This window comes from Oryzias melastigma, linkage group LG5, assembly GCF_002922805.2.
Source record: "Oryzias melastigma strain HK-1 linkage group LG5, ASM292280v2, whole genome shotgun sequence".
NCBI lineage: Eukaryota > Metazoa > Chordata > Actinopteri > Beloniformes > Adrianichthyidae > Oryzias > Oryzias melastigma.
The window spans coordinates 29,069,688-29,094,510 of NC_050516.1; the positions used below are offsets into that span (position 1 = coordinate 29,069,688).

At 36.3% G+C, this 24,823-nt stretch overlaps 1 protein-coding gene across 1 annotated transcript in view; it reads left to right on the forward strand.

Moving 5' to 3' along the window:
• The window catches only part of cacna2d2a (calcium channel, voltage-dependent, alpha 2/delta subunit 2a), a gene marked incomplete in the record, with an annotated part of 243,323 nt that overhangs the window by 127,759 nt on the left and 90,741 nt on the right, over positions 1 to 24,823 (forward strand). Inside the window, 1 exon segment of the mRNA XM_024269892.2 lies at positions 18,454 to 18,513. Within this exon segment, the coding sequence (XP_024125660.2) occupies positions 18,454 to 18,513 (60 nt within the window).

The following is a 24,823-nucleotide window of genomic DNA, read 5'->3' on the forward strand; positions in this document are numbered from 1 at the left end:
CCCACTAACAACCACTAGAGGCACTGTAGATGTGTGTATTAGTATTTGCTACTGAGAGCAATGCAAAAGAAGAACTGCCGGCATTGGCAGAGTTGTTCAAAAGCAACAGAAACGCTGAAGAATTCAATGGATTTAGTGACTTAAATTCATACAAAAAGTTTAGTTTAATTGTTAACATTTTCTTAATGCTATAAATAAGTGTTCATATGCTAATTTACTAGATTAATACAGATAAATACGGTTATAGTAATGAAGCATGCATATAGTCAGACTATTATTGTTTACTCTTTCATTTTGCCTTGCAGGATGAAATGCCCAATATTTTGTTAAATACATTTCTTTTAAAAAGGAGTTTTTTCTTCTGTATTATGCATTATATGGCGACTTATACTCTAAATGAAGTATGTTCCGAAAGCTAACCTTACATCAGGGGTGGGCAAACTGTGGCCCCTAAAACCATTTCATTTGGCCCGACAAACTGGAATCAATTTTATTGATGATTTCTATTCATTTTTTATTTTCCTTTTAAATATGGTATCTATCCATAGATGGCTCACCATAAATACATTGACCTTTGCCTAGGTGCAGAAAGTTATCCTAGGTGCAGAAAGTTATCTGGTGTTGGAAGATTTGTTGATTTTCTCACATTCACGTGTATAGTTGGAGTTGGATGGTCATTTGTCCGATCTATCAAACACCACATGAACGCAGCATTTCTCTATGTTTGCACTTTTCCCTGATGGACATCAATCAATTGATGCAACGCACTAAAATGAGAACAAAAGCCACAGTTTGGTAATAAAATCTCCCAAAGTGTTCCGTTTTAAAGTATACCACTTGACTTTCAATGACAATTTATGAATGTTTTAGTTCATTTTTTTCTCTTATGAGGTTGGATGACCAAAAAAAACAACTTATGACTCAACATGCATCTGCTCCTGGTCCGACCCCTTTTTTCAAATTTTAGAACCCTTTGTGGCCCACAAGTCAAAAAGTTTGCCCATCCCAGCCATAAATAGTAATTTTAATGCAAAAGCCAGCACCTGAGATCAAAATAAAGAAATGGTTTCCCAGTACTAACAGCATATCATTCCTATGTTTATTTGTTTATCTAACTAGAATGGCACCATGTGAATATGTGTCTGGAAGTTGAGATGGGAAGACTTTCTATATTACACCAAGTCCTGCTTTACTTTTCTCTGTAGGTGATGGCTAAACAGTGTCAAGCCGTGTGACATGCTGAGAGGCAGAATTAACTGCCTTTTTTGAGGTCTTTGACAGTTTTTTTTTTCTTTTTTTAAGAAGGCATTTGCTCTTTTAAAGACACGGCACAAATCAAAATTCCACAATAAACTGCAAAAGAAAAGGCCAAAACAAGAGCCGGGTCCCCGATTCACTAAAAAGGTGGACGCTGCAGTTTTCCCGCCTGGCCGGATGGGAGAAAGCAGGACAGAAGCATTGTGTGTAAAAAGCACACCTGAATCCTGATAACATTAGCCGGGTTTAAAATGATTGCTGTTGCTTTGTGTTGGCCACAAATCCATGCAAGAAAATTGCAACATTTAGCACTTTTATGTGCTGAAGGCTTTAATGTTCAAATATTTTGATTTTTTTTTTTTTATTGATGTCCTTTTTTTATATCTGTGTTTAGGGTTCTTGTAACTTTTTGTGTGTCTTGAGATGCATAGTCTTATACTTTTTTAGTCTTATATAATCGATTGATCGATCTGGATCGATTTCAAGCTTAATAGATTAAAAATCGATCCATAAAAGTAGAGATCGATCTAGCGGATAATGTGAAAGTCTGCTAGCTTGATGCTAACATATAATTTTTATAGGACGGCTAATGCTAAACGTACACTATTGTCTCAATGGACATCTTTTTTTTTCTTTTTCTCTAACAAACTGACAAAGAAAGACAAACGGAGAAAAGAAAATGTATGTGCAAAAAGGTAAATAAATTAATAAATATTATTATTAATAATAATGTTAATAATAATACAAAATAATTAAAATAAAGGATGTACCAAATCAATGAATGAACAGGCGCATATTGATAAATAACAATTTATAATCCTTCCTGAATGAACACCTTTCAAAGAAAATTCAAATTGTATCTATTTTTAAAAATATTGGTGATACCCAGCCCCACTTTATAGTTTAGTTTAATGAGTCTCTGGAATTTGAAACAAAAATATTTCATTTATTCAAATGTATGTATTTGCTTATCAGGTATTTTCTTCCAAAGTAACTTACACAATTCCAAATGTTGAAGGCAACTACATCCCCCATAATGCTCCAGGAATTAATCAAGTGTTGTGGTTTGCAATTTACAAAAGTCAATCTAAAACTTTTTGTCATAAAATGACTTTGAGGACACTAAGCACAAACACATTTCAAATATAAGGCACACTTTTTATTTACAAGACAATAAACAATTAAAAGGATTTTAAAGTCCAACTCTGATTATCATTTGATCTATTTCCAATTGTTCCCAGTTGTCTTTTGATTAGAATTTTTTTGTCATTTTCTTGAACATAGTTTCTTCAGAGCAACAGTAGTTCATTAAAAAATTCCCCTTTGAGTTGTGGATGGGACAGTTGACTCGAAGTAAGCCCGCCCCCCTTCCTGTCAGTCTTCTGTTCATTTAATCCCTATAGTGAGGAAAACAGCAGAATGAATTTATCTTAAAGTGGTGGATTCAGTCACATACTTACATATAACTGCATTATTTTTTGATTTTTGGTATTACTTCTTCATATACCTCAGGCTCTTGAATGTTGAGCACCTTAACTTCATTAAGTGTAGGTAAAGGCTTTGGGCTGCTTGGTTGGAGGGTTGGTGTGGGTGAAATGGAGCTCCGATGGAGGGAGAGAAAGATGTGGAAAAGGGGAAGTGGGGAGGATTAATTGTTCCACCCAGGAGAGCCAGATTAACATCAGATGTTTAAAAGCTGCCACAACTAATCCTGTCATTTCTTGGGTTAGAATAATGAATGTAGAGAAATGATGTCTTGTGAGGAAATGGAAACTGAGCGGATGTGTATATGCTTGTGCTGAACATATATTTGTGATTGCTAAATGAGCTCGAGACTTCAGCTGGAGGGAGAAAATGAATCTGTATGATGATAGCTGCAAAAACACTGAACCAGACTGCTGCTTCTCTTTAGATCTAGTGAGGAAAATAGACTCAGACGAAATGCATGGGACTTATGAAGTGTATTTTATTATGACATTGTTACAAAATAAAAGTCTGATAGTCTAATAATTATATTTTTTTCTGTAAAGTGTTTGTTCAATGTTTTTTCTTTAAGTCTCCAAATTATTACAATAATTTAAAATAGTTACTTTTGTATCTTGACTTCAGTATTTTAAGCAGTCTGTAACAATTTTATTACAATATTAATTGTGTTTCTGTTTTTGCAATGTAGTTATGTTGTTTCATGTTATTGCGATGTGTCTTTTTATGTTTGCCAATAACATTAAGTGAGAATTGTTCTGCTGGGACACCGATCCCGATCACATCCTGGCTTCCATTTTGAAGTCACTTCTGTGAGTTTGGTGATGTGCACATGTGGAGGAAGTGAAGTAAACCGTCATTTTCATGCATGTGCATACAGGTATAGAGACACTGGACTGTGGCTATGACACCATGGAGACTAGAATTTTAAAACTTCTTGGATTGAATGACCGTATATCTTCCTCTGATGATTGTTTTTTGCATGAGTGGGTAAAAAAGTAACTTTGTGTCCCATTGTTGACATTTTCCCTGACAAAAATAGTTCCAATAGCTTGCTGTGACCACCTCACCTGCCTTTCAGTTTATCTTCTTATCGCCTAACTGCTCAATTTATCCACTTATTATAAATAAAATCAACTAAAAGCTGGAATATTTTGTTGAACTTGTGAAAAAATACATATTTTTCTTTAAAAAAAATCTAAAAACAGTCATAATGGTCAGAGAAACAATCAATTTCTATTGTATTTTTTTATTAAATGTTTTTTTTTTCAGTGTTATTACAATAACTAGGAAATACGGTGGGATGAATTTCCACTGATTTGGAGAGTTTAGTGCAGTTATGTCCAGGAATTCCAGCATCTTTCTGCCTTGCAACACGTCACTCACACACACACCCACCAACACACAAATACATATACAGAGTTCCCATGGGGTCTTAAAAAGCATTAAATTTATATATTTGGAAATAATACCTTAAAAAGGCTTAAAAACTTGTTGAATTTTAAAAACTGTGTTGTTTAAAAACTTTTACATTTCAAATTTCTTGTTCAAAAATAAAAATGTTCAACTGCAATTATGTTGATCAAATAATGTAAATAAACAGCAGCAGAAGCGGTTGCTATGATTCAATCCTGTGAATGCCCACCGCCGGTTTAAAAAAAAAAATAAAATAAAAAAAGCATTCTAAAGCATCACGTCACAGACCACAAACAACAAGATACAAAGATACAGTTTGAGAGTAATCTAGAATCAGAATAAATAAAATAAATTGAGAAATACGCTGACATATTGGTCTTAATTTTTGATATACTTGACCTTAAAAAGGTCTTAAATTTAACTGGAAGAGGTCATTCTCGCAAACTAATCAGGTGTTGACACAAGTTTTGACATCTTGGATTAGCAAACAAAAATAAATGTATACCTCAACAAAAAAATTAAATGAAACTTTATTGTTCCTATTATGAAATGGGTAACGAGGCATTTTTTTCTTTCTGTCTTTAAAGAACTGAACATGTGGTTTATGTATACAATTTCTCTATTTATTTGATATATTTTTTTGTTTTGTTGTATATTAGTTGTGGTGAAAACTAAAAAGAAAAAGTAAAAAAAAAAACTTTATTGTTCCAAATTATGATATTTTGAATTTTTTGTACGTTCCATAGCAATGAAATAAACCTTAATATTTAAGGAGTGCATCTGTTTGCATTAATTAAATGTTACCACCTTATTGTTGCTCTTCTGCCGCGCTCGAAGCCTCCTGCTCTCTGACACACACCTGTCTTCCTTGTCATCTTTGTTCCCACATTTCCGTCCCGCAGCACACCCCTTCCTCTCCTGTCATATCTGTCATGGAGGTTCCATCGCTGATGTTGCTCCAGGCTTCAAATTTAATTTGGTTTCAATCTGCTGTAATTGCTTTGAGAGACGGCCGTGTCTGCATGTTTTCCCCTCTTTTATGCCCGCTGGAATACTCGGTAGGGTTCACGTGCGAGTGTGTCTACACGTGTGCGTGGAGAGAAAAAATGACTAAAGGTGCAGGCGGGAAAAAAATTCCGAACGGCTGACTAGCCAGGCGGCGACAGTGATACAGCAGCCGCCCTCATTTCACTCTGATGTTTTTGTTAGACGCCATTTGTCCTTTTTGTATTAGGGATCCCCAGTAAATAACAATAAGAAACATTTCAACCAATTACCGTATTTTTCGGACTATAAGTCGCACCGGAGTATAAGTCGCAGGGGCCAAGAAATGCATAATGAAGAAGAAAAAACCATACATAAGTCGCACTGGAGTATAAGTCGCATTTTTTTCAAGTAATTTATTTTACAAACTGGTTGAAAAAAACGATATTACATCATCCTGGAAGGTAAGTTATAACATTCATAAGTGAATAGAAAACAGGCTGAATATGTGTCAACACATATTCACATATTAGCATCATGAAAAAAACGAAAAGGTGTAGCATTTATATAACATAACAGTTTTATTTAACTATAGCCTCAAGAACTCATCAACTTTGTATCTTTACTGTAATTAATTGCACGCAATCTCACTCCATATCACTAAATCCCTTAAATTCTTAATTTTCTGTGTCACGTCTGAATAACTAAAGTAAATGAAGTAATTGCATAGATCACCATAAGAGGGCACTCTAGACTTACGGTCCATATCTCATCTCATTAAAAATTCATATATAAGTCGCACTGGAGTATAAGTCGCAGGGACATTCAATCTATGAAAAAAAACGCGACTTATAGTCCGGAAAATACGGTAGATATATTTGGCAAATTGTACATCGTTACCCATCTAGATTCAAACAATAACTGATTTATATTAGGGCTGCCACAAACGAATAATTTAATAGTCGACTAATCACGATTATTGTTTCCAATTAGTCGACTAATCTGGTTATGTGCAAACTGGATGTAAAACACACATCTTATCCATTATTAGCTTTAAAACTGAAAAAAATCCTGAATTGGCCAAAATAGCTAGCATGCAACTGAAATATTAGCTAAGCTCCAAAATAACCTAAAAAAATAAAAATAAAAAATTCTAAATTAGCAAAAATAGCTAGCATGCAGCTAAAATATTAGCTAAACTCCAATCTAACCTAAAAAAAAATTTTTTAAAAAATTAGCCAAAATAACTAGCATGCAGCTAAAATATTAGCTAAACTCCAAACTAACCTAAAAAAATAAAAAAATTCTAAATTAGCCAAAATAGCTATCATGTAGCTGTAATATTTGCTAAACTCCAAACTAGCCTAAAAAAAATTAAAAAAATCCTAAATTAGCCAAAAAAAGCTAGCATGTAGCTGAAATATTAGCTAAACTCCAAACTAGCCTAAAAGATTTTTTAAAAAATCCTAAATTAGCCAAAAAAGCTAGCATGTAGCTGAAATATTAGCTAAACTCCAAACTAGCCTAAAAAAATTTTTTAAAAATCCTAAATTAGCCAAAAAAGCTAGCATGTAGCTGAAATATTAGCTAAACTCCAAACTAGCCCAAAAAACTGTGAAAAAATCAAATTAGCCAAAATAGCTAACATGTAGCTGAAATATTAGCTAAATCGCAAATTAGCCTAAAAAAAACAGAACAAATCCTAAATTAGCTAAAATAGCTAGCATGTAGCTGAAATATTAGCTAAACTCCAAAATAACCTAATGATCCTTAATAAATGTCAAAATAGTCCAAAAAGCTAGCAGAATGCTATTATAACTTTTAACTTTACTGAACTCTGACTCCATATAATATAAAGTAACGACTAATCGACTATTAAATTAGTCGTCGACTAATTTAATAGTCGATTAGTCGTCGATTCGTCGACTAATCGTGGCAGCCCTAATTTATATAATAAACTCCTAGAAAAGAGCAGGGTTTGTCATGAAGGAAGGAAATGACCAGTTTGTCCTTGTGGAAAGGTGATGAGGAGAGCTGGAGGAGTGCAGCTGCTGGGCAGAGGTAACATTGCTGGGACTCCAAGCAGAAAACAAAATTAAGACAGACGACGTGACAGGAAATCAACAGTTTCTTGCGCTTCCGTGAATCACCTCTTTTCTTTTGTACTGATCACGCTTTGTGTGTTTTTTTTTTGCAATGAAAGAAAGCGGAATAAACAAACAGCGCATTATGTTTGATTGAATATAACAATATTCCCCGTATAGCTTCATTTTGCGACTGCCTATTTCATTAAACCCAACAAGCCGTGCATGTCCCTCTCCTCTGTTTATCTTTACTTTTTCCTTTGCATCTCAATTTTTTTTTTGCGTTACAAAGCATCTGAGTGGATGTTTTGCATTGTAATCACACTCATGCAGCCTCTGTTGTCCGTGCCCCTCCTGTGCCGAAACAATAAGCAAACCAAAGGCTAGTTTTAGACATTTAATTGAAGTCGAACACAGATTTGCATTTCTTTTCTCTTAAAATTGTGACAATTTTCTTAACGTTCAGATAGAAATCCTGCTGAGGTCCAATTTACTCTTTAAAAGCAGAAGTTTGTGTGGTAACTTGTGTGAGAGAAGGGCATTGTGGAGGATTTCTGAGCTTTTTTTTACTTTTTAGAAGCAGTCTTGGGTGCTAAATATGCAAAGAAATATCTATTTTATAAACCGCAAAGATTATATATTAAATGTTTTAAATCAACCCCAAAATGAATTTTTGTGTGTCCTGGATTGAAGTTAACAGTCTAGAACTAGAACTATTAAGACTCCATCTGCACATTATCATTGCTGATCAGTTTTTGAGGGCTGTACGCCTACTCACTCTAAAGATACATGACTGAAGATTATCTCCAGCCTAATTATTTTCTAATGGCTTCATAATATTTCACCACAGACATCTGGGATTAACTGATATTTTACCATGGCTTGACTCTTCTCTCCTTCATTTATTGGTTTTCTAAACAGCAGAGTACTGATTAAAGTGAAATATATAAGAAGTGTTTGTTTTTATTTAAAATACTTGAAAGTGTTTTTTTTTCAAAGTGTGGTCCTAATTTCATATTTTGTGTTGAAATATGTATAGCTTTGTCTTGTTGTGTAACTGTTGTCACTCATCTTAGATGAGGGGCCATTTCTTTGTATCTTGAGGCTTTTTTTCTATCGACTCCAATGAGGAAATGGACACAGCATGCACATTTTATTCACAGATGTGCATAAAAGCACGCTTGTGAGTCCTTTCTTTCACTGTCTGTTTATGCCTCAGAACCTCCAGACAGCATCAGTTCTGAGTCATAGTTCGTGCTGCTGCAGTGGCATGAAGAACTTCAGTATTTCTATCTTTCTGATCTTTGTTAGCAGCAATAGTTTTTAGCGTGTTTGCACTCGAGGGCTGCCAGATATCAACTCATTACCTGGTTCAGGTGTGTCCATCCAATCAGAACATGCCAAATCAGGGTATGTTTGAAAACATGCAGGACTCTAGCCCTCAGTGCCCACCTTTGATAGGCCTGGGAGTTGACCTATACGAGTGGTGTCTAGGTTCATGGAGGGTCGTAGACAGGTATGTTCTGCCCACTCATTCTCATTCTCAAGTCATCCCATATTGGTGCTTCCATGTCATTTTTTTACAATTTAGGTGTCCCCAACGCAACGTTTTTTGACCTGCTGGTTGTTCTAATCAGTCAGGGGTCTAGTCGTTTTGTCTGTGTCGGTACCAGTACCCTAACCCCAGCACGGTTCTCGTCCTGTACCACGTCCGGATTAAGATTAGAGTTAGGGTAGTGGTGCAGTCTATATCCCAGTACCAGTTTGCGGCCCGGAGGTTGGGGACCTCTTGATTTAATGGGAACAGCCTCCACGTCAAAAAAGTTGGGGACTCCCAAAATTTAAGGGTTCTTAACCATGGGTCAAAATATAACAACTTGGGAACGAGAATGTGTTGGTCCTGCAGTTCCATTTTAAGCCCCCACAAGGGACGTCTTAAAATGGAATGTACCATTATCGTGCGCGGGATAAGTGCATCGTGAAATATTTGTAAGGATGACATAAGTTATACGCTCTTATGGCGTAGGATTATTGTGTGTCATTAGTAAGACGTGGGTACTGACTCTACGCCAGTGCGCAAATGCTGCTCGCACAGGGTGTGCTCATAGATGGCCCCCTAAACTACAGTTTCATTGTCCAATTTTTTTTTTTTTTTATTCCTAACAGTCAGGGTGCACATATTACTTGAGCAGCAAGTTTTTGGGTTTCTTTGCTGCACGGGCTCACAGAGCGGTCTACAAACTTCAAATTTTGTGTGGGTCACGTGCGTTCCCTGTACAGGTTTGCCCATAGTTTTTCCTACTAACAGCCTGTATCCACCAGTAAGCACTTCAATTTAACCCTTCTGCTATCATAGGCACACTAAAAGTGGGGTCATCTGGACCCCACAAGACAGCACACTGAACTTTTTTTTCAAGGATTTTTTATCTTCACTGGTGTCTGTGGCAGACATAAAATCCTGTCCACTTTTGTCATGGGAGAATTCACACATCAGTGTAAAGTAGGGTCATCTGGACCCCATAAGAGAGCATCAGGGTTATGAGAATACAAATACAGTTGAAGGGGTTCAAATATTTTGATTTCAAATACCAAAGTACACTCTATAACCACAAGAAGAACAGATGGATTGAAGTTTTAAAAATTGTCACTCAATAAGGAAACTTAAAGCCACAATACAGATTGATTGAATTAATAGCTGTGACCAAGAGGCTGAAGAAGTCAGTCAATATTTCTGTTTTCTTCATTGTTCCCTTATGGACTTCTGATCGTGGATCATTGTGTATGTGTTCTGTGTTTCTTGTGGTTTGGTGCTGCTTTGTTCAATTTTGAGTTTAGATTAAGAAAAAAAAAGCGAAAACAGCTTGGACTTGATAAATATTCTAGTTTAATCCAAAGCCCTTTTGAACTGTGTTCAAAATGCTGTTTTTTTATCATTGTACTTCTGTTCATTTTATCTTTCTAGTTTGAAAAGAAGTAATATAAAAGAGAAACTTCTGAGACTATTTGCTGCTCTCTCCTTCATTAAGATCTGTGATTTTGAATTGATGATGTTATAAAGTAAATATACATTGGAACTCTCTTTAACCCCTAAGATGACAGTCATTTATCTGTAACACTTTTTTAAATCGACAATGTGTATTTCATTCTAAAAAGAGAGTCTGAGTAGGAATAAAGAGTCCACGCTGGCGTAGATCCAGTGTAGTGTAACACTCCTTCTGAATCAGTCATATTTTTATCATCTCCATATAATAAAACCTAAAATGGGACCAAAAGCTTTTGATGAAGGTACATTATTTTCAGAGAAGATTTGCCGTTTCTTTCAGCGAGTTCTGCTGCTGCAGAGCTCCGCTGCATTGTTCCACAGTGAAGACAGCTGACTTTTTTGTCACGGTGACAATAAAAAGACAGCTGTCACTGTGCGGGTAATCTTCAGTGGAAGTGTGATGTTTCTTTGGGTCGTGTGGAGCGTGGAAACCTGCGGTTTGATTTTTGAAAAGCTGGTGAGTGTAGGTGATAGCTTGCATCCTCCAGATCCAGTGTCTTTGGAAATGGGGAGGTGGAGTTTCATGAAATGCAAAAGAATTTTACATTTCAGTCGTGGAGGGGAAGATTATGGGATGGAGACAAAGGCAGGGATTATCTTAGAGCATGCTACAATGGCGCTACATGCACAGCACTTGCAAACAGCAATACCATGGGGTGATTTGGAGCTCAGAACAAAGACGTGGTCTCCCAACCATCCATGCAGATCCTCTGTTAGTGTTAGCTAATAATGACTACAATACCCAGCTGCCAACAGTCAACCAACTAGGGATCTGGAATTAGGGGTCATTATATTGACTGATTTTTACTTTAGCATTAGTTGCCGACTCCAAAGCAGTCACTTGATTCTTCTTCTTTCATGCAACATTGTGCTTTGATCTTAAAATGGCCACTTCAATGTGAAGCTTGCACACATTAATAATGCAAGCAATAAAAAAATATTCATTGCTTTTCAAGCCTCCTCTCATTCCATCATTCCTGACGGACGAGCTCTGCACTCTGTGAAGTCAATTAAACTGTTTTCAAGTCGCCTCCTTGGAAGTAGATTGCTCGAATTAATATGGCGTCGGAGGAGGGGAAAGTTTAAGGGCAGTAAGCTGAGACAGATTGTGAGAAATGGAGTACAGCACATGATGGAAGGATAAAAAAAAGGGAAGCAAAGAGAAAAGATAAAAGAATGGTGGCGAGGCTTTGAAGGAAAGTGAAAGCCAGTTTGTATGTGATGTTTTTAAAATTCTGGACTGGAAAGTCCCTCCATCTGTTATTGTGCGGACGGTTCTGACTCAGTGATTTCTATGATTGGCCTTAATCCCGACCGAGTGGAGAAGACAGAATGAAGAGCTTAAAGCAGACTGCTCCCACTCTGACAGGCTCCACTACCTGCTCCTCCTGCTCACTGGAATGCTCAGACTGCTGCCCCCTAATGGACTTATCCTGCATGACACTCACCACGACACCCCCTTGAGGAGCTTTGAAGGCCTTGACAGAGTGGTATTTTTGTCGAAATTAACCACATTTTTGGATTGAAATTGATGTCCTTCCTTGATTGATGGAAAAATTACTTTTTTTTAAAGAAACATGTTTGGATAGTTTTTTTTTTTAGAAAATGTGGTGGTTTCCTTGTGTCTCTGATCACTGCAAATTCACTAGAGGCCTTCCCATTGCTGGATTAGTCTCTCTGAGAAGGTTAAGTGACCCCGGCAGAGTCATTTCGCATTCTTTTGTTCCCCAAGGTGACTCGAGCATTCCCAGAAACCGAGTGAAGGGGCTACATTGGGAGCGCGTCGAGTACCTTATTCAAAGCTGCAATCACGTGAAGACTCTGGGTCGTGTTCTCTCGAGTGCCCTCTCACTCAAACACCCGCATTGTAGCGCCGTTTTGGAGAGTCCCTGTAGCTCACACAGACGGCCGTGTGGCGTGTTGAGTGCCCTTTAAGTTAATGCTGAGTGAAAGTGTCTAACAGACTGCGGCAATCACACGGCCAGACCAGTCGTGGCACTCACCACAACAGGATGCCACCCCCTTTTTGACATGCTGTCATTCCCTAAGAAATCCCATAACTTTGATTGATCAAACCTTCAGCTGTTTGGTGTACATCTAGAGAAGTAACTATTTATTTTAAGAAATAATCAATTCACGCCATAATTTGTGGTCGATTCATTGTCAGTATTGGTTCATTTTTTTTTTTTACCTTAAATCAATCCAGGACGTCTTTAGTCAAACATTCAACCAGTGTAACTCAGAGATAACTACCTGGTACTGAGCAGTGCAGATTTCTTATATTTCTTTAAGGGAATTAAATGTAAACTAGAAAAGTTACATTAGCTGCAATAATGCTTGTGTAAATCATTTTTGCTGAAAGTAGTTGCTGAAGCTGAAATTTATAATACATGCCAATTTTACAAATATATTTAGTGTGTTGCTTAAATATAAGCTAAACTCCAAAAAACTTAATTTTTTTTGCCAATTTAGCCAAAAAGTGAGCTTGTTGCTTAAATACCAGCCTAAAATTCCTCATAAATTTAAATTTGTCAAAAACGTTTGCCTGTTGCTAAAATAGAAGCTAAACTCTAAATTAGCCAAAAATGTTAGCATGTTATGAAAAAATTAGCTAAGCGCAACATTTTTTGAAAATTACTATGAAAGATTAAAACGTAGTATAACATTATATATTTTAAGGATTGTTGCTAATCTACTAATTTTGAAATTTGAAGACTTTCTCATTTATTTCCTGCGGTCCATTTTTTTGCTCAATATTTCAAAAACTATTAAGTTTACAGATATCAAAAATACAAGCATGTCCTGGACAAGCTGAATGTTTTGATACAAAGATTACCAGAATCGCTGAAAGTGTGATTGAGTTTTTGTGTAACGAAAAATGTACAGAAAGAAGGAGGAGAATTACTTTTGTGTGAATGCTTACTAAACATTCACACAATTAAATGTGTACAAGTAAACAAGAATTAATTTCAAATCCGTTCACGTTTTAGTTTTTATAAAGTTTACTGTTGTTTACTGAACGTTATTAAAACATTCTACTACACTGTATGTCACGTCTGTAGTATTTCCACATACTGGACTGTAATGATTGTTGATCATTTTTTGCTGTCATCACGTGGGCTGTCCGCCGTGATGACGTCTTTATGTTTTAGTAAAATAAACCTATAATGTCTCAATCTAAATGGTATTTTCCAATATCCATATAATTGATTTATTTTATTTGGGGAAAAAGAGAAATTAATAGTCTAGATCAGGGGTCTGCAACCTTCAACACTTAGCGAGTCATTCGGGTCAATTTCTCACAGACAACAACCCAGTGGAAGCCACAAAGTCTAACTTTGGCCTTTAGAAAAATGTATGTTTTTGTTATTATGATAAATGCAAATTAACTATTGTTTTTTTTATGAATTAAACATAAATATTTTAAAAAATAGCCTTTTAATAACTTGATAACTTTCTTTCAAAACAAATGACACCTTATGTCACAAAAGATCAATAAAACAGTTTGACTTTTTGTGTTGCATCTAAGTGAGGAATTTAAATAAACAAAATTAAATTACAGCCTTTTTAAAATCATGAGGTGCACCTAAAATCTTTTAATTTGTTCAAGAACTGAAAATGTGCACATAAATTCTGGCTGTGCTTACTGACCTCAAATGGTTTTCTGTGGTAAACAGCGCTCAAAAATAAATGTGTTAGTTGATCTTGTGATTTTCTTCATTTTTACTTTACTTTTTAAAATGTTAACTTTTAATTAGAGAGAGATACAAGAGCCTCATGTGGCTCCGGAGCTGCAGGTTCCAGACCCCCGGTCTAGGTTGATCCGATTAACAGGCAGATTGATCTGGTTGGATCGTAAGAATATAAATTGATTTATCAATTAAGTTGATTAATTGATTTAAAAAAATTAAAAAAAACTTCACATCCTGTTTCTGTCTATTGTGGAATTGTTTGTGATTTTTTAGCACCTCAATATTTATAGATGATCTGTCCACTGATTGACCCTTTCACCTGTGGCAGCACTTTACAAACAGCGGTCGGTCGGGTCTTGACCTTGCCGAGCGCCCCTCCCATGCCAAAGTCGGAAAAGCTGCAGCATTAGAGCCTCGTGTTTATGCTGTTGACTTTTGGTGCATGTGTGCCTGAATCCTGTAGTGTTATTTTCTGTGTTGTGTGGGCCTGTACTGAGCTTATCTGTGCTGTTCTGTGCTGATCTCACTACGCTCATCCAGTGCTCTAAGCGGCTTGGGCTTCAGCCACCAGCATAGATGATATATCCCTGCCCCCCTCCTTCCCACATCTCTCACTCTGATTCATTGGCTGTTTGTCTTGCCAATCCATCTGGACCGGCGCAGGCGACGCAAACACATGGAAGACGCATGACTGTTTTGGAAGCAGGGGACCGCATTAAGCTGCTATGGATAAGATAGCGTTCTGGAGTTTACCAACTAGAAAAGTAGGAAGAGGACCAGGAGAGAAACAGCTGGAGAAACCTAGATGGAAAAAAAAAATGTTGGCCTCTCAGTGGGAGAGAAATGGATTTCCAAAAGGGAGACGGCAGAGATTTTTACTGATAGATTAAATCCACAGAAAAGAATGTACTAAAAGGATGAAAGGGTTTCTAAATTATAGATAACGAGTGGATAGTGCTCAGAAACAGCCGTAATAGGTGCATTTGTTATCATGTACAAAATGTTTTAAAAAATGCAAATTTGTAGAAAATTTACTTGCACATAGTTTTATGTACATTCTAGCCTATTTATAAATATACTTTTTCAATTGAATTTTGTAACCCTCATGAAGATTATTTTGTGTTTTATTTGGGAGAAAACCAAAAGCAGAAAGCCCTAAGTTATTGGTATGGGTATGGGAGCGTATTATAGCCTACTTATGTGGAAATGTATTTGAGGACATGTAAGTCTTAAGACTTAAAAAATTAATAGTTAAATTTATGACTTTGATCTCGTAAATTTAGGAGATTAAAAGTAAAAAATTTACAAGATTTAAAGACGTAAATTTACGAGAAAAAAATTCGTAATATTACTTTTTTTGTGGTCCTAATACTCCATCGTACATATTGACACATTGTAGCATTAAAGATTTTCTTAAACTTATCATGTAAAGTTCATAAACCGAGACGTTCTGAGACTTTTTTTTTTTTTTGCAAAACATGAATACCAGGACTTCTTGATCTCATTTTAAAGATGATTATGTGATTGTACATGGAAGTCTTATTATGTATATGGGGGTTCATTAAATCATATTTATTTTGACAAAATACAATTGTGTTTTACTGAAGGATAGTTAGTTGGGCCTTGTAAAAAAAAGAAAAAACTCAGTTAAGATATTTTCCGCGCTTTAGAGAGAACTGGATTCTCAGGCGCACCATCAATGAATGGTCTATCTTTTAACTAATGCCTTATAAAAGGCTCATATAACTATAAAATGCATTAAAGTGAGACAAAGGAGTCAGAGATAAGTCTGTCAGTCAATCAGACTTTATTAACTGTGATCGCAGTAACGCTAGGACTTGTTTTTAACACGTTAGCCATGCTAGAAGCGTTAGCTTCATTAGCATATTCACAATACCTGTCACTACCAGCATTGTTTGCGACGCGTAAAGTGAAAACACGCTCATACCCCCAAAAAACAGTAACTGTGACTATGCTAACTCCCAACCACATTTGTAACACATTAAAATAACAACATAGCTACACATTAGCCGTGTTAGCATATTAGCAATAACACCCAATCCTGTTAGCATCAAAATGAATCCACATAAAAAGCCCTTCGGATTGTTCTGCAGTTATTATTTTTTTATTTTTTTTAATAAATAAGAGGTCTAAGTACACCTCAGACTGAAAAGTCTAATCTCTAGGCCTACTTAGAAAATGTAATACAAGTAACAATGTAAATGTAATACTGGACATTGTTTTTTTGTTTATTAGTTTTTCACAGACTATATTCAATTTTATAAACAAAAGTTCAAGTTTTTTTTTTTTTTATTACCAGACATGATTTTAATAGAATGACAAATCATGATGAATAAGAAATTAAACAGAATTTTGAAGTTGTGGCTGGAAACAAAAATTATTTGTACAACAAACTAATGAATGTTTTGTTTATCATCAATCTAAAATTGCTACAAGTTGTAGGTTAGAGCTTCATGAATCCCATAGTAGGGATATTCTGCATTTGCAGGAGCAAACAGTAGATACACTTTCAATGTGACAGATCCAGAGGATAAAAAAAACAAAGTATTGAAAACAGTCTGAAGACTCAGAAAGATATATTCGTAATATTGTTACTTAGGATGGACCATTTGAAATCGTAAAAGACTTTTATTACCCTGTAGTGGTGCTGGCTATGTTAGCATAGCTACCTGGTTAAAATAAACAGGGGAAAAATGAAAATCTATTTTAAGGAAATCCCTGATACATATTTCAGAAATCTAATAAAACCCTGCATGATGGAGTCAAAGACTCATGTCTTATTAAGGAATACATTCTGTGTCATCTTTATTCTTCTGCACTTGTCTTTTTGATTTACATCACAGTTCAAACACAGGGTGTGGATGGCTGAAAATAATTTATTTTCTCATTATGTGACACAAATGAAGTCAGTTATACTATAATGTACACATAGTTAATGACATTTATCTATTTATGACACCTACACACATCTGACATGCTGTGCCAGGTATGTGTAAAGGAATTAGGTTACGTTATTGTCTTCTCTTTGTCCCTGGAAGTGGGAGGTGCTGCTCTGATAAAGTGGGTGGAGCTTTAATTAGAAACAGGACAGCTTCCATTTTAATGATGTTTTATGACTTGAGTGTTTTTTGTAGATAAGAAGTCCCTCATGGTACACGGTGGACTATTTTATTGTGAATAAAATGGGTGAAGAAGGGCATCTAAATATGGTTGGTTATTTTAGACCAGTAGACCTTTGTGTCTGATTAAGCTATTATAAGATTGAAAAGAAAAGCGCCCCCTAGAGACCTCAGGAAAACCACATTCCAAACCAGATGAAGAGAGGAAAGTACAAAACTTCAAACTCTACAATCATTCTACACCTTTATTCAGGGAAAGGCCTAAATTATTTCATGATACATTATGAATTACACTTAAAAATAGCATAACGTTTGGATTATTGGCAGTTTGAGATAAAAAAAAAATGCATAAATCACTTGGACGAGATTTTTTTTTTTTTTTTTTTTTTCATCCAAACCAATGTAATCACAACTTTTTTATATATTTATTTTTATATATGGGATGTTGCTGGGTTTACTCACTCTAACCGATTCTACAACTACTTTAGTCCTAAACTCATATTTGTTTTTTTCCATGTTTGAGTTATTAGTGCCTAATGAATCTGTCCTTTATACATATTATCAATATGTAAAAACTTTAGATGTAATCTAAAACAAACAAATATAATTCACTTTATTGTTTAGATAAATATTTGTTCCAGGCTTGTGAGGCAATTGGGCTCTAAATAGTTAAAAAAAAAAAAAGCAAGATTCACATTTGTCCACATGGCCAGACTGCTGGCTAAGTTCACTGCCTCGCAGACAGCAATCCCGGACAAGCCCCCAATTTTGTTGACCTATGTTCTAAGTGAATAATTATTTGGTAAAAGATGAATAGTTTTTTTTTTCTTAAGGATCACAAGTTTGTATGATCATGAGCCTTTGCTGGTTTAAGATTTTATTTTAAATCTTCCGGGCGGTGTATTCATTCAACAGAAGTTGTCTTTCTTCTTCTATTCATGTTATCTGTGCACTTGTGTTTCAGTGGATCGATTACACATACTCATTGAGCGCCGCTGTATTTTAAACTTAAATGTATATATTTATTTAGACTGTAGCTTCAACTGTAATTCCTTATGGTCCATAGAACACTCATCCCATGTCACACTTGGCCCCCCAAAGCAGGCCAAGCTTTCCATGCTTGAACGAAACAAGAGCAATCACAACAGTCGAATGAACCGTGCAGGACGGTGCGGCTTTAGTGATCTGAAGGACCCTTTTCATATTTCAGAAAACTGTCAAGGTCAATCGAAGTCAAAATCTTTGGATGGTTGATGTTACTATGTTCAGTACGAGAAGAATACAAGTTCACCAGTTGCAAATTCACACAAACTACCTGACTAAACTGACGTCTGTCCGTTTTTGATTTCTTACAGAAACTCGCCAGGGAAGCCGAGCAGCTTCAGAAGGAGCATGTATGGCAAGATGGTGTGACGGTAAAGTAGGAAATCCTCTTCCCACTGTCCTTCCCAAGATGTACTCTCCCCCCTCTCTGTCCTGATGGTCTCTCTAACTTAGAAACCTAATTTGAGTTTTAAATGATAATCTGATCAGCATCACAGAGACTATGTGAAAATTTGCACAAAATCAGGAATATTATCTTACTTTCAATGTTACTCAAACACGTAACCTTTAGGGTCGTGTATCTATTATCCTCAGCGTTATCAAATATAATAGGTGTGTTTTATTACATCAGCTTTAACACCTTAACCTTTGCATTCTATTGTGGTTGACCTTTAATACATTAGATATCTGGTTTAGTAATCTAAAAAAGGGAAAGTGGTTTTACTCTGGGCTCTGTGTTTTGTGCTCCACTGACTTTAAAATAACATACAAATGCCCCGAAAGCATGCAGCTAAACACAAACTTACACACTGTTGTTCCATGGAAAACATTGAAAGGTTTCTTCAAATTATTTTAAAGAAAATGATTGACTTTTTTCACACCAACTGTTGAAGAATAAAATAAAAGCTAGATTGTTCTCATAAACTCAAATAACTAAATCCAACCTTCTTAGACCAACATAGCAATCAAAGTCTTGGAGAAATACACTTTATTACAGCATTTAATTTATTTATTTATTTTTTGCGTTGGTGGAACAAATCTTCCAGGTGACTAATAGTGAAGATGATTGAAGCAAATTTTCTAAATACGGTAAAGACACAAAGGAAAAGACGTTTATTAGCAAATTGATCTAAATGGATCCATTTAAAGTTAGTCTATTGCTCTCAGAAATTAAATCCCCTTTTCCCTGAGGTTTCTAAAATTAAATAGAGGATCTGACTGTTACTCTCACTGAAACTGCTTGCAGGTTGTGGCTCAGTGGTAACTGCACCCAGGTCACAATTATGAACATTAAGAAAGAGTTTTTACACCTAAAGAAAATACAAAATGAACTCAAAAAAGGAGTTAACAATGAACTAAAAAAGAGGATAGATTTACTCAGCTGAGTCTGTGGAACATTGTATAGAAAATTGTGTAAATATGATTTCCAATCCAGCATTTACTTTCAAATCGATTACTGTATTTTTTTAAGTATATGTCTAATTTTTTGCATAGTTTGGCCGGATGTGCGACTTATACTCAGGTGCGACTTAAATGTGATTTAAAAATAAATAAAAAATAGGAACGACCACTAGAGGGCACTGTAAGTTGGTGTTTCAGTATTTGCTACTGAAGAAGAAACGGTCTTATGTTGGACTTTTTCTAAAATGACAGAGGACGAAGAATTCAACAGATTGACTCATTTAATATGATACTAAGAATTTAGAAGACTTTTTGGAATGTTTTTTATACAATTGTTTTCTGAATAATTGTTCATTTTTTGGGCTAATATTCAAGGTTCTTCCCATGTTTCATGAAGCTAAATATGCATCAGTGTGTTACAGTAGTGAAACGTGTATCTATGCAGTCTGGTATTGTTATCTGCTCCGTTTGAATGATTTCTTCCAAGATTTAATTCAATTCAATTTTATTTATACAGCCCAATATCACAAAAATAATTGCCTCATAGAGCTTCATGCTGATAATTTTACAGAAGCAGAAGGTTGGTCATAAAATATAAACGATAGCTAAACTAAACCGACTAAATAAAACTGGTTATCTCTTTCCTTAGACCAAAGATAGAATATACATTCTTGGAATTTGGCAAAAAAAAATAAAAATTCTCCCAAAAGTGCGACTTACATATGATTTTTTTTTCCTTTGTTACGCAATTCTCTGTTTGCTGCGACTCACACTCCAGGAGCAACTTATTGTCTGTATTTTTTTTATCACTGGGGTAACTTCACACCCTCCTTCTCCTACAAATATCTGCCTCTTTCGATGTGCAATGAAAATATTTAGCAATACCTGAATTAATCAATGAACCCAACTACTATAAAAAAAATTCCAATTACTAAAACTTTGACAAATACTCAAAAATGGAGCAAAACAACAGAAAACCTAAACTCCCATGATGCACCTTGTTCACTCTCATTTCAATATTAAAAGTGAAAGTTAATGTATATTTTCACCGACTTAAATCTCCCCCACAGCACTTTATTGCAAAGTAAAATCCTTCCTCCATTCTTTTCTGGGAAACGCGTAAATGGCTTTTCTGGAAGTTAACGCAAACAGTGCCCGCCTGAGTTTAATGCCAAGAAAACAGCTCCAAACAGAAGCAATTAGACACAGGGATAGACCCAGACTAACAGGCTAGAGCAGGGGTCTGCAACCTGAGGCTCCGGAGCCACATGAGGCGCTTTTATTCTTCCATTCTGGCTGAAGACAAAACAAGTGATACTTATTTAAAACAATAAGGGATTTCTTAGTTAGCATTGATTCACTTTTACTTAATTTGATTTATAAATTAACAACTAGAACAATAAACAGTGAAGATTGTTTGTGCTGACGTAACACCAGTTCCTCCAGAAGGCACAATTTTAAAACATTAAGGAAATTTTTGGTAAAAGTCTGCTCTTCTGTAATCTTTATTTGAAACATTTTGAAGTGTCAAAATTATTTTTGGCTAATAGAAAAGCCTTTGCAGGTCCTGACTGCCCACCACTAATTACACAATATAATAGATTTTTTTATACAGAAGTTTCACAATTATCAACTGTTTTTCAAATTTGCAATTTTATTCAATAGTAGTATTATTATTTAGCATTTACATGACATTTTAAGGCCCCAAAACAGTTTCTTCCATTGGTCTGATCATTAAGTATGGAAGACAGTTTTACAATTTAGCCTTCATAAGCCAATTGGTCGGAAGTCTTTCATTTTTGCAAACCAAATGGATTTCATTTAAAGAGGAACACAATATAAACTCAGATGTGAAGCATTAATGCTATGACTTGTGATGGTCAGGGCGGTTTGTTGACCCCAATCCAACCCAAGACTTTTTAATCACAGTTTAACAGTAAAAAACGTCTTTACAAGGATCTCCAACACATCAGTAATTTAACAGTAAACTGCACAAAAACAGCAAAGAAATGTGATAAACTCTCTCTGTTATTTCTGTTTTTGTCAGTCAGTTGTTGCGTAAAAACTTTATTTGTGTCCACAGTTGCCGAAACCAAATTTAAATGTGTTGTCAATGTTTTCCACCTAAATACGTTGTATTTGTTAATATGCACACAGGATTTCTTCTTCCACATGTGGTATTAATCTCTTAGAATTACGTATAAGTGAACATAAAAATGATACACTCTCATTTTTCCCACAAATGAAGCTTTGGGGGTGTTTAAGGTAAATAATCTTTAAAGCAAGCCCTACTTCCTGTTTATTTTGATTTACGGTTGGTTACACACTGAAGCCGTAGTCATACTGTGTGGACTACAATCGAGTGTCTGCCTCTTAACCTGCCGGTCCGAGGGCAGGAACTGCAGGACGGCTGTCCTTTCATCTTAGGCCTGATGGGATTGATGTCCGCCTCTACCTGTCTTGTTCTGAAGCACCTCATTGGGATGAGTGGCCATGCAGTACGTGGAGCCCGAATCACAGTCACCACACGCGGGACTCGTGCTTTTTTTAAGTGTCTGCTTTCAATGTTGCATCAATACCCCATCGAGTGGAAAAGCCAGGACTCTTTAATCCGCCTTGACTCTCCAAAACCTCCTCGCTGTGCCCTCCTTTTTTCCTCCCTCCTTCACTCATCTCTTCTTTCATTTCAAACTCTGTCCGGCCTCAAGCTTCACTGCCATCCTCATCCTCTATACCTCCACTGCATTTCTGCAACCCGCTCTTATCTGCGTGTGTGTTTAATCAGGCATGAAAACAGTTGGAATATACCACATTGTTGCAAATGCAGCAAATGAATCCCAATAGTGCCTCTCTATTAATAATGTATTGGTCTGATTTCATTTGCCTTTATAATTAGGCCAGGTAATGAATCTCAGCAGGGGCAACTGTGAAACCATTAAAAAAAATATCACAAAGAGTTTGAGGTAGGTGAAGGAGGGTGGAGAGGGTGAAGGGGGGGTCGATGCGCCACATTCTTACAGGAAGGTTTTTTTTTCCTCTTTGTAGATTTTGCGTGTTCCTAATTTCTTTTTGGCTGAACACTCTGCTGACTGACACTCTAATTAGATTAGAGCTCGGTGCTCTTCGGGCATATTAGGAGAAATGTGTTGCATCTTAAACTGGCGGGTGGAGCAGGCTGTCAAACGGGGAGAAGACGGGGCCTATGCATGAGAGACGGAGCATTTCCAGAGAATTTACGCCGGTTTGAGCCTTCCCCGCTGTATGGAATCTTGATTGCTGGCAAGCAAAATTATTATTTTTTTTTCTCCGTGTATTTATTAATGACAGGTTCTATACCTGGCCCAGTCCATCTGCTCTGCTCCCCAAACTGGTGACATCATAGAAAGTCAATGACACGCCTGTTCCTCATAGCGGCTGCCACCACAGCTGTTACCGTAGCGTTGGGAGGAAGCCGCTCTTCGTATATTTTTCTTTCTCCCATGCAGACATTTAAGCGTTTTAAGAAGGTGCATCATGACTGCTGGACATTATTAATGCCAGTGTTTTCTGTTACTGTTATTATGATGGTCATCAGGGATTTTAGACCTTTAGGACTGAAATAGATATCAGAAGTGGATTGAAGCTGATTTTTCAAGGTCAGGTCTAAATCCTGCTGTAACTCTTGGCTTTTGTATCGAGAAGGTGACACTGTCTCTGTGCTTATCAGGATGGGATGCAGGGAGACAATAGGAAACTCAACTATTTGGTCACAGTAACATCAATAAACATTGGAGAATTAACTAAAAGAGTCTTTGGTGAACTGAAAGGAGAAAGAATCAGGATTTTAGAGGAAGTTTGCTCCATGAAGATCTTCACTTCCTCGTCTGAGCTGACGTCAGGCTCCAAACGATACGGCTGGACATTACAGATATTTCTTGACGTTTTTATGTAGCAGCGGTGAAGATTTACGCTAGCGAGACACAGAGTTATGATAACTTGACGGGGGCGGGGCTGCTCGGCTCAGCAGCAAAAGCCACACCCCCTCAGAGGAGATTATAGAAACGGAGATCAACAGATCAACATGAAAATGCTAATAATAATGCTTTGTAAAACATTTATTGAAGAACATTTAAGTATTGTTCAGCATAAAGAGCTTTTTTTTAATTCAGAACAAAGGGCTGTAGGCTACCGCAGCGACAGCATATTTTATGACACAGATGAGGAGTGTCTCTTTGTGCCTTAAAATTAGGAGGGCACGCTTCCTCATTCATCAAATAATAAACACCTGCTGTAATAATAATTATCCTCCACGATTATCTTCTTCAGTACATCAGGATTTCAGCCACTTCTGAGAAAGCTGATGCCATTTCTCCATGCCCCTGCATGGAGAAATGGCATCAGCTTTCCCCTCCGCAGCGTTCCGCTATACGGGGATGCACCTCAGCAGCGCAGCACCTTCTTCAGATGCAAACATTTCCTACAAGCGTTTTGAATTGCCTGCGTTTTTTGACAAAATGGAAGAGTCTCGAGACTGAAAAAAATCTGCTAATATGTGAAACCGCAAATAAAGAAATGTGAATATGCAGGAGAACAGTGTGATTTGTTTAATCTTGAAACGATTTTCTAATGGTATAGGTCCATTCAATCAATAAATTGCCACAGACAGATTAATCTGGTTGGATTGTAGGAATAGAAATCGATTCGTTGATCAAGTAGATTTATTGTTATACCCCTATTTTATAAATAAGGAGCCATAGAAAACTTTTGCCAACAATTGTGCAGCAAACAAAAACTCCAATGGTTTAGTCTGCATGGTTCATATTTGTTTAACTTTCTATCAAACTAACACTATTCATTAGGCATGCATGTTCTGAATGTAAATGTACCTGATTAATTTTTTTAAGCCAGAAACTCTTAGAAACCATTTCCTATCTGACTAGTCTGTAATGAATACAATTACAGATGGATTTTCTCTGGTCCTATCCTTCTCAGAGTAACAATATAATTAACCATATACCATTACTCACATTAATGTCAGCCACTTACACCCCATCACATATATACTGATGATGACCACTATCACATAGCTAAAGAGGGGTTGACACGAAGCGTGACACACAAGAACGGAGGCACGAGATTGGATGAAAGACGGGACAAGATTGTGGGATTGGAGGAAGACGCGTCTTTATTCAGATTGTGATTTGGCAGCTGCTGTATGTTGGAAATGCATTAGTGCTAATAGCTGTGCCATTAGAAGAGAAAGAGGGGCACTCTGTTGATGCGTTACCATGATGAAACCAA